Source organism: Parasteatoda tepidariorum, chromosome 8 (assembly GCF_043381705.1).
Source record: "Parasteatoda tepidariorum isolate YZ-2023 chromosome 8, CAS_Ptep_4.0, whole genome shotgun sequence".
NCBI lineage: Eukaryota > Metazoa > Arthropoda > Arachnida > Araneae > Theridiidae > Parasteatoda > Parasteatoda tepidariorum.
In genome coordinates this window covers 4,031,931-4,049,425 of record NC_092211.1, presented here as the reverse complement: position 1 = coordinate 4,049,425, position 17,495 = coordinate 4,031,931, and the positions used below count along the sequence as shown (strand labels likewise).

At 29.1% G+C, this 17,495-nt stretch overlaps 1 protein-coding gene and 1 long non-coding RNA gene across 4 annotated transcripts in view; one reads left to right on the top strand and one right to left on the bottom strand.

Annotated features, from left to right (window-relative positions):
* The window catches only part of LOC139426332 (membrane-associated guanylate kinase, WW and PDZ domain-containing protein 1-like), a 75,715-nt gene that overhangs the window by 16,012 nt on the left and 42,208 nt on the right, over positions 1-17,495 (bottom strand). The window contains exon 5 of one of the 3 annotated variants that reach the window (XM_071184664.1): positions 17,194-17,328. The exons of the other annotated variants lie outside the window; for them this stretch is intronic. Within the exon in view, the coding sequence (XP_071040765.1) occupies positions 17,306-17,328 (23 nt within the window). The 3' untranslated portion in view covers positions 17,194-17,305. Of the gene's footprint in view, positions 1-17,193; positions 17,329-17,495 lie in introns of those variants that run through there. 3 annotated transcript variants of the gene reach the window in all.
* Positions 15,514-17,495, top strand: part of LOC139426333 (uncharacterized) — a 50,908-nt gene continuing 48,926 nt past the window's right edge. Inside the window, exon 1 of the long non-coding RNA XR_011637577.1 lies at positions 15,514-15,710. This is a non-coding gene — a long non-coding RNA (uncharacterized lncRNA). The remainder of the gene's footprint in view (positions 15,711-17,495) is intronic.

Genomic DNA, 17,495 nt, shown 5'->3' with positions numbered 1-17,495 from the left:
AAATTATTTTGTGAAGGGTCCGTTTTTAAGTTAAAATATTTTGTGAAGGGTCCGTTTTTAAGTTAAAATATTTTGTGAAGGGTCCGTTTTTATGAAAAGATATTTTGTGAAGGGTCCGTTAACAGACCCGAATTTCTTCTAAACAGACCCCTGGCTTTTAAACATCAGGGTGCGTAGTCAAATTAATAAGCACCTTTTAATCAGTCAAAAAATATTTTTAAGCACAATATACATTAACAAAATACATGATCATGATAAAATAACTAGTTTCTGACAAAGAACTCTTTTCTTAATTATATTACCCATTATAAAATGATCCAGAGTTTTTTTCGGTCAGACGATGCAAAATGAAGCCTGAAATGGAGAATATCTGCAAAATGCAGCAGAGTTGCACATGAGAGCGCAACAATCTCAGCGAACCCAGCTCAGTCGACGCACATGCGATTATATCCGTAAAAAGGAGTGCTTTCTAATAGTGTATTAACATAGCCAAATCAATCATATCAATACAATAGTGTGACGTGCACCCAAAAAAATTGAAACAAAATAGGACGCATTAAGTGATATCACGTAAAAAACAGAAAATAAAATGTAAAGATAAAACCGAACAAAACACGAGACGAAATATAAAAAGAGAAATATATGAAGAGAGAGAATTCAAATTAACTTAAAATTGTTACTATTCTTTGCGGATATAATTGTGTGAACTGATGAAGAGTTTATATCGTGTCATTTTTTTTTCTGGCTTTTTACTATAGAGCAGTGTTTCCCAAACTTATGACTTTTGTGTACCCTTTCTAAACTTTTCGTAACGCTGTGTACCACTAATAAAAAAATGAATGTATTATTTTCTNATTTTTTACTATAAAAAAATTGCACTAAAGTTAAAAATCACAACTGGCTGTTGACACCACTTATTATTAACTGTTAACTCTGCAAAAAATAGCCAATAGAAAAATACGTAAACGTAAATTTTTAGGGATAGCTTTGTTTTTAAATAAAAAATTTTGAAATTTTCATTTGTTGCAAGATATTTCACATAAGAATGCGTACCCCCGCTAAACTGTTCCCGTATCCTTGGGGGTACGCGTACCACACTTTGGGAAACACTGCTATAGAGATTTAAAAAAAAAAAAAAAAATTTTTTAATTTTATATTTCCTTCTTCTCTATTTATTAACTGATATATATGTGTGTGTGTGCGCGTTGTTAGGCAAGGAATGAATATGACAATAAGAGATAATAAAAGAAAAATTATTTTTTGAAAAGCCCATTTTTAGTGTTTTATATTTTAGTTGCTTGCAACATTATTGCTGTCCAAAAAAAAAGAAAAAATTCTTTGCCCAGTTATTGCTTTACATTAAGGTTTTCAATTAAAAAAGCAATAATAATCAAGTTAAGAAAGAGAGAAAACATTTTTAAAAAATATATTAATTTATATATGAAATACATAAGTCTCATAATTTTTAAGAAACATATATATATATACATTTGTGATAAATATTATTAATGACATCATTAATGATTAATATATAGGAAATTTTTAATAAAGAAAAACTGAATTTATTTCAAATTATTAGTGAGGGGAATTTCCATGAAAGACCAATTTTGGGAGGTTCCCCTGTCTAAATGCACTCTTAAGACTCTATGCAAAATCTTAATTATCTATCAGGTGATACAGCTTTATTGTTTTGACGTGGATGTTTGTACGTTCGTCTATCAATTGGTTAACATTGTAATGCAATAAATTATAAATAAATACAAAAAGAAAGTATATAAAAAAATCTCCTGTTATACAGAGTTCTCACTCTTTTAACAATGCAAAAATTAAGCACTTTTTTTTTTGTTTGAAAAATTAAGGATCTTAAAAATAGTATGATTGTTTATCATTGAATATACATATACCACCAGTGCCAATTATTTACCTTTCTTTTTAAAAAAAAACATTAATAAAAAAATCATAAAAGACAATTGTATTATAATGTAAGCACTGATATAATTGTATTAATTAACAGGTCCTTTTTTTTTTAAAAAAAATATATATATATATATTTTCAGATTGTTAGGGTTAACGACACGTATGAAATTAATCCGTATTCCATTTTTAATGATTTTATTAAAATTCAATTGTAAAATTAAGTGCAGAAATTAAGATTTTCAATTTTTTTCACAAGCAAAAGAGTAAATAAAGAAATTTGGGAAAAACATTGAAATAATTATTTTAAGTTTTTACATTTCGCTACTAGACATGCATCAAATATTCAGTTGTGGGCCAATCTTGCTAAACATTCAGTTACGCCAAAAAAATTCTTCTCTATTAATAAAATGTTTCATTGATAAGGGTACATATTAAAAGAATAAATACAAAAAAGTTGAATTAGAGTTATGCATGAGAATAGTTTCTTAACTATGCCATATTAAATTAAATTCTATTTCAGGTAAAACAGGCCATACTAATATCTAAGCACCTTAAATTATTCCAATTTTTTTTCAAGTTTATGTTTAATTAAAAAAAGTTTATTATTATTTTTAATATAGCATTATTTATCCTTATGCAAAAATATAATTTATCAGTATTAGAAGCTTATTTAAGGGATAAGGTATTCACTTTTGTTGTTTAATGAATTGTGGAGCTTCAAGTTATAAATCTTTTCCCACTATATTATATTTTCCTGTAATATGTTAAAGCAACTTGTACAAAAAGTATCAAATATATATTCATATATGTCATTATTATGTGTACAACTGTTACACAAATTGAATTTTCACCAATGTTCAAGGTTTTGGCACTTTAATACAGTTTCAGATAATATTCAATAAAAATCCAGGAAAAAATCCCATCAGCAGACACGATTATATCCGCAAAAAAGAGTGCTTTCCAATATTGTATCAATGCAGCCAAAGCAAAATATATCAATACAATAGTGTGAGGAGCACTCAAAAATTTTTTTCAAACAAAATATAATCAAACACATTAAGTAATAAATATCACATAAAAAAACAGAAAATAATGAAAAAACAGAAATGTAAAGAAAAAACAGAACAAAATCTACAAAGCGAGTAGCGAAATCAAATAAACTTACATGAACGGCAAAAATTTTCAAGAATGTTTTAAAATATTTTCATAATAAGATTGCCAGATTACAAAATACGAAAACAGAAGAGCAAATTGAGGTAAAAGAGTAGAGCAGAGGTCGCCAAAGGGGTCTATATAGACCCCCAGGCAGGGTTCACCAAGTGGGCCCACTTTGAAAAACCCACTTGGTGTTTTTTTTTTCACAAATTTGTTTTTTTAAATTTGGTCACATCATGGAAGTTAACAAATATTTCAGAAATGTGCATTAAGCACATGGATGGGCAAATGAAAAAAACTGCATCCCAATGACACTAGGTAGAGTTCATATTGTGACCGCATAAAAACTTTCACCAACTACCATTAATATCAAGAGATTGCTCTTGAACATCAAAATTGATCTAATAATAACATATCAAAAATACTAAATAATGTTGGGCTCTACCAATAAACTATCAATTGAAAGAAACAGATATCAATTGTTTCTGAAGCTTTAAAAAAGCTTCAATCAGAAAAGATTTCAATTTCAGTAGCTGTTGAAATAAAAATTAACTTACTATCATATCATGTGATGAATTAGAACTTTATAAACATTTTGTAAAAAGATTCCATCAGTCTGCTCAGCCACCTCATTCATTAGCATATGCATACTGGATCTCGAAACAAGGGGACAATTTTTAAACGATGAACAAAACCAATTAGCAGAAAACTGTCTTTCTAAGCATCAATCTGAATTTCTGCCACGTGCTATGGCTTTCAAAATGTCCGATCCTGAATACTTTCCAAAATCAATTATGCTTGCTAATCTAAGCTTGCTTGCTAAGATTTATGCTAATTCAACAGTTTTCATCAAAAAATACTGGAAAATTATGACATAAATAAATAAAATTTCAAGCTTCCACAAAATCTGCCAATTCCTTTTTCTTTACACTGAGCACCAGCATCCTCTGTCTCTATCGAAAGACACTTTTCAATCTTTGGTTAGGTGTGGAGTAAACTACGAAATAGATTAGGAATAGATAAACCTACAAAACTCGTAAAAGTGTATCACCATCTAAGAGAGAAATGTAGACACTTTGAATCTGCTGTATGATAATAATAATAAATAAAAAAATTAACCTTTTTTTAAGTTAACTCTTAACATCTGCTGACAATTTTTTTGGAGAAAGTTTATCACCATTAAAAAACAGTTAAAAAATTAAAATATTACTTTTAAGATTTTTTAAATATTATTTTTAATATTTCATTTGAATACAATTTATTTTGCTTCTTTTAATCATGTTTAATAATATTGAAAACAAACGGGGGGAAAATTTCTAGTAAATGACACGTTAAACAGCAATTAACAAATTTAAAGTTTTATTTTCTGGTTTTAAAAAAATAAGCTAAAACCTTTTATCTATGCATTTTTATAATTTTTAGATTAATTTGTTTTTTGAAATTATAAAGTTAAAATTTATCTAAAAATGCAGTCTATTTTTCTAAGGTTAAATATTTGGAAAATGGGACAAGTAACTGATACTCTTTATAATTATACGTAATTTTAATTTCACTTTCTATGAATTGTATTATAAAAACATAGAAGATCAAAATATTTATTCCAGCTTAACTTTATTAAAGGTAAAAGTCAGAAGAAATTTTAGTTTTTACTTATACAACACTATTTAATAAATAAAAATATTTTCACAGTAAAATTTTAAAGTTTATGAGCCCTAAATGAAAGAAACCCAATTTTCCCAGGGTTTTTTCATATAAAATCCAATTTTCCCCAAGTTGTTTCAATAAAACCCGGGCAGGATGGGTTTTTTCAAACCCTGCCCCCTATTTAACAAAAGTGGAGGTCGATCCGAATCGGAAGTGTTGATTGGCGGTCAAAGAAAAAACAGTTCTTAATACTGAAATCACACATACCTAATTGAGTATGTAAAATTTGTGAATTTTTTTATAAATGACTCAATATAAGTTTCCCTATAGAACATAAATTAATAAACGTATACTTATTCGGGTGAAACAAGCATTTACGTACCGGCACGCAGTGGCACGAACTCTGCACTTCTGGTATATAAGGCATATGCATATATGCGCTTGTCCAAATGTCACGTGTGCGAACATTGACGTTACAAACACAAATATCATATGCAGTTTCAGCTATCTTTGCAAACTGTGAACAGTGTAGAATATTTGCAGTGTCATTATTAAAGCTTTTATAGTTTTTGATAATTAGTTATTGTTTTAATAAAACCATTCGTTTAGTTTAGATATCAATTTTAATTATCAATACATTTAAAAAAGAAGGTAATAATTAATAATATGGATCAGTACAGCCCGCGACAAAACTGCAAGATGAGTTCGCTGAATTATTACGGGCATTTGAAGCAAAGACGCTTTTTAAAAATTTAACAATAAGCAAATTTTGGACAAATATAAATGTAATACAAAAATATGTAAAACTTTACGAAATAGTTCAGCCATTTATGTAAGCATTTCCAAGTTCCTACATGGCTGAAGCCAGTTTCAGTCACGTAAATTCAATCTTAACTAAGTACAGAAATAAATTATATGTGGAGTTTCGAGGGGATTTAAAACTGACCAATTTTGAACCCAATATAGCTAACCTTGCTAAAAAAAACCTGGCACACCCATCTCATTGATTAAGAAGAAATAAATCTGTAGTTACTTTACTTAATATTTCTGTTCATTTATAATTACATATTATTTAATAAATATTAAGGTACTTAAATTTCAACATTAATATATTTTTCATAAACTATTACTATAATAAATGCTTGAAATCATAAAATAAATGTACAAACACAGTATCTAATAGAGTTTTATTTTAATTAACAGAAAATTACCTTCATGGGGGTCGATGGAGATTTCAAAAATTTATATAGGGGTCGATGATCAAAAAAGTTTGATGACTCATGGCGTACAGGGATTTTGTTTTATAGCGCGTTCTTACTGCAGTATGGAAACTCGAAAATGGATGTGCGCAAGGTCATACTATACTGGATAATTTGAAGTTTAGAAAATTATCTTTTAAACACTTATTTATAATAGCAAAAGCGTTACGTTTACAAGAAAAATTTTTCTTCAATTGAACATGCTATCATTTATCATTCTAATATTATGGGTGATATTCTTGCATTTTGTTGAGCACATTATTTCCTTCTTTGTAAATAATCATCGTAATAATCCCTATATATACATATTAGCGTTAAGTGAGTCCGAGTTATCTGCACCTACCCCTCGTAAAAATGTCAATTTTAACTTCACAATTAAAATCACACATTGTTTAAAAAAAGAAATAGTTTACCTGTAAATTATTTATTTCTCATTAAAGGGTATCTCCTGCTACACTATTTTTTTTGTTTAATCTGGGAAATCCCATTGGTCAGCAGTAAGGCTGGCAGTTTTAACCAAGAAAATATTAAACAGGGTGGGTAGCCAAATCTTTCAACAAGCACCTTTTAAGCACTCAAAAATATTTTTAAGCACTATATACATTAACAAAATGCAAAATAATTTTCCAAGACTTTAGATGATCATGATAAAAAAACTAGTTTCTGATAAAGAACTCTTTTCTTGATTATATTAGCCACCGTAAAAAGATCGAGAGAATTTTCGGTTCGATATCAGAGGGTGGAAATTGAAGTCTAAAATTGAGAATAAATATACAAAAATTGACAAGTCTGAATTAATAAAAGACTCTTACATTAATTCTTTCCTCAAGTAAAAATAAAATCATAATATTGGGATCAGAGAAATAAGCTGTTTTATCTATTTATTATTAAACATTCATAAGTTATAGCTTCACTTGTTAGTTATAAAGTAAGCCTTTTGCAGGCCAACTCACTACAGAACTACCGTTTATTCAACAATTTTCTGCGCCGTTTTAGGAATGACTCTTTAAACTATAGTTTGTTTAGAATTGAAAATTCCAGAATCAATATATTTAAGATAAATATAAAATCGATTTTTCTTAATCTTTATTTATCTATTTAGATTGTGTCCATTCTGGCCCGGGTTTTACTGGGCTTGTGGGTGGGTCAAAAATCCATAAAAGAATTACCTACTTTTTTTATAATTGGAAATTTATGACACAAATATTGAGTAAAAAAAATGTAATCTTAGAATCTCATAGTTTATAAAATGTGTTCAAGAAGTCATTTCAAGGCGGCGTAAGAAATAAAATAACTCACCGTATAATTTGATCTTTTTGTCAACAGTCTCAACAAGTATAATAACGTAACCTCCAAGGTCAACCATCACCTCTTATTAATAATTAGCCCAGCAGTTTTTATGTTTTCACACTATTTCCGAATGAGTCATCCTTTTCACAGCGGAAACAAAACACCTTGGATTTCTTTCCACACATTGCATATCAAAATGCTCGATATATTTATAACCACATGGAATGTTGACACTATTAACCCATATCTTGCGTGGATGAAAGGGTCGAAGTTTTGGCGTGGTTATTTAGAAGGGCAAAATCACAACACAATTTCTGATTTGCCCTCCTGAAAACACATCTTTTGAGTTCTCATTTTTCTCTTTTTCTTGGGCCGCCTAAGGAATCGATGGCGACGAGGTCTTAATTCCACTGGCGAGATGGCGCACGCGTTTTACTTTGCTTCGGCGAAACAAAAAATAGAAAAAGTCGCCCTTCTCTGCACAGGTTGCTTGAATCTGGCGATATTTCCTTCCCAGCACTCTCTTTTTTCTTTCTTTCTTTTTTTAAATCAGTGAAGCTTACAGATTTATTTATCATAAAGCACATCTTAAGAATATGATTATTGCCGTTTTAATTACCTTAAAGTTCTCTTTTTTTCTCCCGAATTTATTTTTTGTTTTCCAGATGTCTTAACAAAATCTTCCATTCGCGCCTCGATTTACTTTATTTGTACAATTATTTAGAATTAATTTTTTCTAAAATATACGTCGTTTAAGTATTTTCTTCTTTTTAAAAAAAATCAGTGCAGCTTACAGATTTTCTAAGTCATAAAGCACATTTTAAGAATATAATTATTGCCGATTTAAGTACTTTAAAGTTATTTTTCTTCTCTTGAATTTATTTATTTATTTATTTATTCCTAATTTCTTAACAAAATGTTCCCTTTAAGCCTCTATTTACTTTATGAATACAATTATTTAGAGTAAATTTTTTCTTAAAAAATAAATACGTCTTTTCATTGTTTATTTAAAAAAAAATTAAGAAAAGAATCTGTGATGCTTATAGATTTAAATATCATAAAACACAATTTAAGAGTATGAGTATTGCCGTTTCAATTACCTTAAAGTTGTTTCTCTTCTCTTGAATTTATTATTTTATTTTCCAGATATCCAACCTTCGAGACTTGATTTTCTTTATTTGTACAATTATTTAGAGTCAATTTTTTCTAAAATATAAGTATACCTCATTTCAGTCTTTTTTTTTTTCTTTTTTTTTTCCTTNATTTTGAATTAAAAAAAAAAAAAAAAAACAGTGGAACACAGATTTCTATATCATAAAGCACAATTTAAGAATATGATTATTGCCGTTTTAATAATCTAAAATTTTTTTCTTCTCTTGAATTTCTTTCTTTTTTTTTTTNATTTTTTTTTTTTTTTTTTTATTTATTTATGTCTTGTTTTAACATATTATTTCCTTCGAGCCTTGATTTAGCTTACTTATACAAATATTTAGGGTTGATTTTTTCTAAAATGTAAGTGTCTGAAGTATACGTCGTTTAAGTATTTATTTTTATTTTTTTTAAATCAGTACAGCTTATATATTTATTTATCATAAAGCACATCTTAAGAATATGATGATTGCCGTTTTAATTACCTTAAAGTTCTCTCTTTTTTTCTCTTAAATTTATTTTTTATTTTCCAGGTATCTTAACAAAATGTTCCATTCGAGCCTCGATTTACTTTATTAGTACAATTATTTAGAATTAATTTTTTCTAAAATATACGTCGTTTAAGTATTTTCTTCTTTCCAAAAAAAAAATCAGTGCAGCTAACAGATTTTCTATGTCATAAAGCACATTTTAAGAATATGATTATTGCCGTTTTAAATACCGTAAAGTTATTTTTCTTCTCTTGAATTTATTTATTTATTTATTTTTTCCAAATTTCTTAACAAAATGTTCCCTTTAAGCCTCTATCTACTTTATGAGTACAATTATTTAGAGTAAATTTTTTCTAAAGTAATAAATACATCTTTTCAGTCTTTTTTAAAAAAAAAAAATTAAGAAAATAATCTGTGAAGCTTATAGATTTATATATCATAAAACACAATTTAAGAGTATGATTATTGCCATTCTAATTACCTTAAAGTTGTTTATCTTTTCTTGAATTTATTATTTTATTTTCCAGATATCCTACCTTCGAGACTTGATTTTCTTTATTTGTACAATTATTTAGAGTCAATTTCTTCTAAAATATAAGTATACCTCGTTTTAGTCTCTTTTTCTTTTCTTTCTTCAAAAAAAGGAAGAAGAAAAAAAGAAGAAGAAAAAACAGTGAGGCTTACATAAGCACAATTTAAGAATATGATTATTGCCGTTTTAATAATCTAAAGTTTTTTTCTTCTCTTGAATTTTTATTTATCTATTTATGTCTTGTTTTAACAAAATATTTCCTTCGAGCCTTGATTTAGCTTACTTACACAATTAGTTAGGGTTAATTTTTTCTAAAATTTAAGTATATACTATATATATATACATATTTGCAGTGACATTTGAAACCAAGAATCTGGTAGCAGTTTTCAAGAAGGAAATGTTAAAGCTCGCTTCAAATAGAGAAATTTTTCAATTTTAAATTTAATTAATTTCAATTTTTTTAATTGTTGATTTAACTATGCAAAAATGAGGAAGAAATTGTAGCATTCGAAGGGACCCTTCATTTATAAAGTGTGAGAGTGCCCCCTGTTCCCTGAAAAAAGAAAGCTTTTATAATGCTCTCCTTTATTGAAAAAGTATTTTTTTGCATCTTTTAAGAGCTTTCATCTCATTGACTAAAATGGACTGTTCTAATATCACATCAACGAGGGTTAATGATTTGCTTATTTTTTGCTGACAACNGTGGAAAAATCTCATCCCTGATATATATATATATAGATAAAATACAAAAATTATAAATACTTTTGTTTTAATAAAAGCATTGAAACTCTTTTCATAAAATGTCTTTGGTAAAGAATAGGTGTAGAGATATTCTATTTTGGGACTTCAAGGCTGAAAAAATACCAATTAATAATAATTAGATTTATATTTCAAAGGAGTTATTTTTAGAATCTTTTTCTTTTTCACATCCATATTTGGAAGGATTAAATGATTTTTCTTAATGCGTAGGGTTACAAGGTATGCGACGATTGAGCCTTTTCACCTCATTTTCTGTTAGTACTTAATGCAGGAGCGATTGTTTTTGCGTGTCTCTTGCTGTATGATGTGTTCCGTGTTAGAGGTGCCGGAACCATCCGGAGTTTTGACCAACACCCCTGCCTTGTGGAGAGGGGATGTGAAATGTTATAGCCACCAGCCTACCCGTAAATAAAACTAATGAAGGAATAATTGGTTCACGACTCAATTGTTTGAGCTAAACATAACCAATGATAACAGGGATGTAGCCCTGCTATAATGAAAAAAAATGTAACAAAAAATTATAATTGAAAAGTTTTTAAATTTAAACTCGAGAGAAAAAGGGAGTGAGGGAAAAAAAAAGAGTTTTGAGCAGAGAAGAAGAAAAACACAAAGAATAACACCCAGAATGTGTAAGAATTTTCCTTTTAATGTCACGAAAATGTGTGAACTGAAAAACCTTCCTTCAAATAAAGCAAAAATAGTGCTTTCATCCTTAAAAGAATTATTTTTTTTTTGAAGGCTTTTTATGAGAAGTCATTTATGTGCAATAATGATGTTTTAGCTGACGTCACACTAGCAGGGACTGATCAAGACAAATTCAGGACCACCCAATTTTCAGGGTCCTTTACGAAATATTTTGAAACTAAGTTTCGGAAGAGTAGTCCCAACAATTAAAAAAAAATCTATTGAAGAGAAACATTTCTGAAAAAGTTTGAAAGCAAACAATTGAAGATCATTTATCTAAGATAAAGTTCTTGCATCTATATATTAAAGCAAAATATAAAACAATGTTTTGTCAAAATAAAAATAGTTTGGTGACAACAAACAATTGGAAATCAGTGATTTTTGCTAAAAGTCACTGATTAGTAGAATTATTTTTCACTGCAAGCTGTAATTATTCTTTTTATTGAGTACTTAAACCAACACAAAGCTAGCCCCGACTTTTCATTAGATTTAACGATAAGTTCAGCATGTATGCTAAGATATTAAGGTTATTAATTTTTATTAAAAAAATACACACAAAAAATATCCAAAAGGAGCCAAAATGATAGCTACTCGTAGAAAATTAAAAACACATTTAAATAATAATGTATTTAAAGATATCACATTTAAAAAATTAAAATTCACATTCAGTGCATTCACTTAAACCGTTGACGTCATAACTGCACCCATTCAAATTCAGCTGTACTTTCGAATTTGATGAGTGCAATGTTTACACGAGTTTGGTTTATAAAGAAAATTTGAAGAAAAAAAAGTGAGTTTTTTGGAGAAAAACTGTTTCTTTCAGTATTTAAAAAAATAGTAATATTGTGGACTTTTTACTGATTTTTGAGGCCCCTCAAATGCGTGGGCCCTAGGCGATAATCAGGCCCTGCACACGAGCGATAGGATCGAAATAGGTCCGTTAAAATTTCAGGAGAATTTGGATTTCAGCTGAGCATACAGGACTTTGCAAAAAGAAACCTTATAATGATTTAAGATTATTGAGACTAGCTATATTAAAGGATTTTTTCACGCTGAGACAACCCTAATTCAACCTCGATTTAAGGTTTTTATATGGAAGGTTGTTTTCCAAGATGAGGAGATGCGTAGAGTAGAGCAGATGGTCACAGATCTTGTCATAAGGTTTGCAGGTAAGCCGCATAAAAAACCTTTACATGATAAGATTTTTGATGTGTGAAAATAAACCTTATTTTGCCATCTGGGACAGACTCAAAATTTCACAAAATATATGAAAACGTAAACTATGTTTTTATTTTATTTTATAACCGTCGTTGAACAGCCGACCCAATTTCATGGGTTTACAACTACTTGCGTTCAACTCCGTAGCCTTGTAATTTCGAACCAATCCAGAAGACAAGGAAACTCCTGGATCAGTACCCCCAGAGGTATTGATTTGTTGTGGGAACATGGAGGACTTTGAGACTCGACAGATTTAACGTGCATCAGTCACCATTTACTACATTGTCTTCGGCCGGCGAGGATCGAACCCACGACCTCTGGACCTACCGACCAGGCTATCCCGGCCTTGTAAACTATGTTTAGTGAATCTTTTATTTGAATTTAAACCTGAAATGAGATTACAAAAGTTAAAAGCAAATAGTGTTCTAGCATCATAGATGTTTTAAGCATATGAACTGTCTCGAAGGTAATTTTAATCGTCTTAATTGCAACCTCCCCCCCCCCGGGTATACAGAAATGTATTTGCCCTCTATAACATGTCATACGATTTAAAATCCAACTAAAAATCTTCACATACATAAAATAAAACATTTTCATGATATGCAATTTTTTTTTTATTGAGATGCTAACCAATCCTCAAAAAATAAAATAATTTTCAGAACCAAATAGCTAATTTAAATAATTAAATTTAAAAAAAACATAAGGGTTTAACAAATAAAGAAAAAGGTATGAATTATTTTTTGTCAAACTATTAAAGTCAGTTATTAAAACATCTGCACATGAGACCAGTTTAAAAATTGCTCTGTCATTCTAAACTCTTTCAAACTAATTCATTATAAATACTAAATGGAGCGGTCAAGCCTTTTTAGAGACGTTATGACTTAAGAGACTAAAAACTTCATTTCAAATCTGGAAAATAGATTTTTGTTGACTTTTTAAATTTTCCTAGTGATAAACTGTTCAAACTATTGGTGTTTGCGAGATAATCAATCACTATTTATAGAAGAAGGGAAATATATAATGCCGTGTTTTTTCTCTTTGTTTTAATACAATATATATAAAAAGTAAGATTCTCAAGTGCCGGGCACTGTCCCTGGTGTACCCCTGCGTAATAACGGTACTGATTTTGACATAATAAATATTCAGTGCAATCAAATGTTTAGTACGTATTAATACCCTCTCTCTCTATTATAAATATATATTATATATGTTATAATATATGTTATAATATATATTATAAATATATAATATTTATGATAAAGTCTCTCTTGATAACGCCTACAGAATTTTATTTCTTAATTTCTTTTATTTATTTATTAACCCTTTTTTTTCTTTTTAGCATTTTCGGATGATCTCTTCAGGGACGCCTATAACAGTGTTTAAAGGAGAACTAAATAAACTTCTAAAAATAGATCGTTTTTAAGATGCGATGCAATAATTCAAACAGATAGAAACAGATTTTGATTACACAGATTTGAAGCAAATTTTATACAATGGAATATATTTATTTTAAAATATATATAAAATAATGTTATTTATTCGTAGCATTTTTTTAATACAATTATTAAAAGATTTTCAAAGCCCCCTGTGTGCCTGTAAGGACGGTGCTGACTGTAATACAGCATTTTTTTTTCTTTAAATTTTCAATGTAGTATATTACTGTTGTGATTTATTTTAAGGTAACTTAGGATTGAGTTTACGACAAGGATGCAAGTGCCTCCATTTATCAATCAAAAAGTGCCAGAAATCGAAATGACACAAATGTAAAATATTAGTGTAACGAAGCATCGCGGTGTTACATTGACGAAACGTCGCATTGCCGCCCAGTGCTAGACTGCAGAAAATTTTATTATTATTTATGTATAATAATTTATATAATAATTTATATTATTATTTATTTATGAGCTTTTTTTTCTTTCTAACATTTTCGAATGATGCGCATTTCTTCAGGAAAAAAGACATTCCTAAGTTAAAAAAAAAAAAAAAAAAAAAAAAATTGTTTTAGAAGTAACGAAATTGTTTCGAATTATTTATGACTGTTAATGAATGGAGTTCCACACACACAGAGAAAAGGGAATCTTTTGAGAAAGTCGTATTGTTTGAGTTATTTTAATTAGCCTCTACTGCCGTGGGAATAATACCAGCGAAAAGACCCCAATTACACATGAAAGGGCATTTTAACGAGCTTCGGTCTTTCATGCCTCAGTAAATATCCCGTTTTATTCTTACATCTCAAAAATATTTTATTAAAAATCATCTCTTGTGCATTCCATTTTATTAAAGAAAAGATCTTCGCACTTCATAGAAACAGAAATGAGTCGTGAAAGCGAAGTTGGTAGGGCGTTGAACGGGAATTCCCCATATCTGAAATGGTGACCCGTTAAATGTTTCCTCCTTCAAAATAACAAGACTGCCGAGTTGAACCCGAAAATCGTGTCCGAATACTGAAAATAGAGCCGCTCAGGGGAGGTGAACCGGGATCCCAGCGATGGCGGTTCGATATGAATTCCGGCTTTGCACCGACCACAGTGAAACATCCTCAATGGTAGTCTCCTTGCCGTCAGGCTAACCGTAGGAGGTTTTCCTCTCCATCTAACGCAAATGCGGGTTAGTTTCATCAAAAAGTCCTCCACGAAGGCCAATTTCCAGCTCTTCTGGATTGGGTTTAAAGCAGGGCTCGAAAAAACTCAGAAATTTCACCCGTCCCCGAGGACGGCTTGTCCAACAATGTACCCGTCCTCCTTTGAAACTAACCCGTCGCTTCTAAATAAATAAAAATATAATTTTCTCTTATTTATTACAAACATTTATATAAATTGCACAATGAATTAGTAGTTACTAGGATTACAAATACTAGGTTACTAATAGTAAAACCTAGTATTTCTTTTATGAAATAATTTATTTCTTTTATGAAATAATTTAAATGACAAAGGTCAAGTTATCTGGAATGTCAATTTATCCGAGGGTACTTCGTTTTTTAAATGAAACAAATATGACGTTTGCCAGTTCCACAATCAAGTCAATGATTTACAGAGGTTTCTGCACAGAAATCTGAAAGGGGTTTTCTATTTAGGTGGATGTTCATAATTGCGTTTAACGCTTCTTGTTTAAGACCAGTAAGTAATGTGTTTTTTTGTAAGTTCATTGCTGAAAAGCCCCTTTCAACCGCTGCAGTACTCCCAGACAGAGAAAACATCAGTTCCACCATGCGCAATATGTTGCTGTATTTCGAGATTAGCGGGTCATTTTAGAAGTGAGGCGATAGACTCTAGTAAAATAACAAAAATTTAAAATGTATCACGGACATTAACGGGAAAATGGCCGTCCGCGCGGACGCTGGATTCGAGAAATTTGTTGTCCGCGGGGAATTTTCGACAGCCGAGGACGGGCGGTTTTTCGAGCCCTGGTTCAAAGTGACAGGGAGTTTTTTGTCACATGAAAATCAGTCATCTTCCTGTTTTTAGTAATTTATAACTAAAATAGATAGCGCCAGCAATCAATATCTTTGGTTAAGAGAATGGGTTAGAACACCATCCTATCCGAATATGTCTTATTCCAGGGAATAAAGAACCAACGTTTTGGTTCAAAATCTATTTCAAAAAATTTTACGAGGTGAGTAGGCTCTTATGTTGTCATTTTCCTGTCCTCTTGAAATCATTAATAACATAAATTACATAGATTTACCAGACTTATTTCAAGAAATCTTGTTGTCTCCTGCGAAAAGTAAACGTCTTAGGCCGAAATGTTAAATTAAAGTAAAGTTAAATGTTGCAAAATGTCATTATCCTGGCTGTCATTTTCCAGGCTTATGAATGACAGTTACCAGAAAATCTTTTAAACAGTATAATGTAAGGAGGGTAAGCAAATATTTACCTAATAATCAGTTTATGTAAGATAGTAATATGCTTGTATGTAATCAAAGTAAGGAGTACTTATTTATTTAATGATTGATTATTATATACAATTTTATTGTGTACATATCAACAAAAAAAGTATTTTTGATTCTTTCTACAATGGATAAAAGAATTAATTTAAACAATTCATGGTTCATCTAACCCAAAGGCTTTAGGTTATTTTGTTTTTCAAAACACAGATAGTTAAAATATAAAGGATAAGCTAAGAGTACAATTTAATTCTGTCATAGTCTTTAAACTCTACTTGGGTGTATAAATTAAAGAATGTAATAAAGTTGTAAAATAAAATGATTTGAACTATCCTAAAATTAAATATTATAATAAAAAAATTTCCCATTTAAACTATTGCAAAATTAATTTTACTACGTTTATTGTAAAACATGGGGCCTAAAAACAATCAAGTAAAATTAAACTAGGATAAAAAAAAAAACGAAAAGCCGAGAAGAAACGGTTTGTTCAAATTGTTCACAATAATTATTTTTGGAATTGATTTACATAAAAAATCAAAATTAACTTTTCAACTTTGTCTTTATGAATTTCTTAAGTTGAGTTACTTACTATTAGCTTAAAATGACTGTTTTCTTAACTTCTAAGCTAATCATTTTCCTTGCATTCAAAATTTGGTGAATTTCCATTTTACATTTTTTCTCGACAAAACGTCAATAAACTACAGTGCTGTGTGTGTGNGTTGAGTTACATACTATTAGCTTAAAATGACTGTTTTCTTAACTTCTAAGCTAATCATTTTCCTTGTTTCAAAATTTGGTGAATTTCCATTTTACATTTTTTCTCGACAAAACGTCAATAAACTACAGTGCTGTGTGTGTGTAAGAAATTAATAAATGCAACTAATTAAATATACAAAAAAAAAATTTGAATATTTTGAAGACTTTAAATTTAAAGAAAATTTCTTTTCCGAATTGTTATGTTTATGTTTATGAAAGAATCACCCGTATAAAGATAAGTGAGGGATAAAAAGAAAAGAGATAAAAACGAAGTTAATTAATAAGTTTTTATAACAAGTATATAGAACTCATAAAATAAGTGTTAAAATATTGAAAAAATAAGGAAAATAATAAAGATTAATGACAAGTGAGGAAAAAAAAATTATTAAACTAAAATTATTTTTTAAAATATTTTTTTTAAAAAAAATTATTTATTTAAAAAATTTTTTAAAAAAACTCCGGATAGCAAAATAAAGAAAAGATATAGTCACTTAATCAGCTCACACGATTATATCCGCAGAAAGGAGTGCTTCCTAATATTGTATCAATATAGCCAAAGCAAAATATATCAATACAATAGTGTAAGGACCACTAAAAAAAAAAAAAAAAATTGAAACGAAAGTAGAACACATTAAGTAAAAAATATATACGAAATAAAACATTTCAAGCAAAAAAACAGAAAATTCTGTTTTCCGGATTTCTAATATTTTATCTCTCTCTCTCTCTCTCTCTCTCTCTCTCTCTCTCTCTCTCTATCT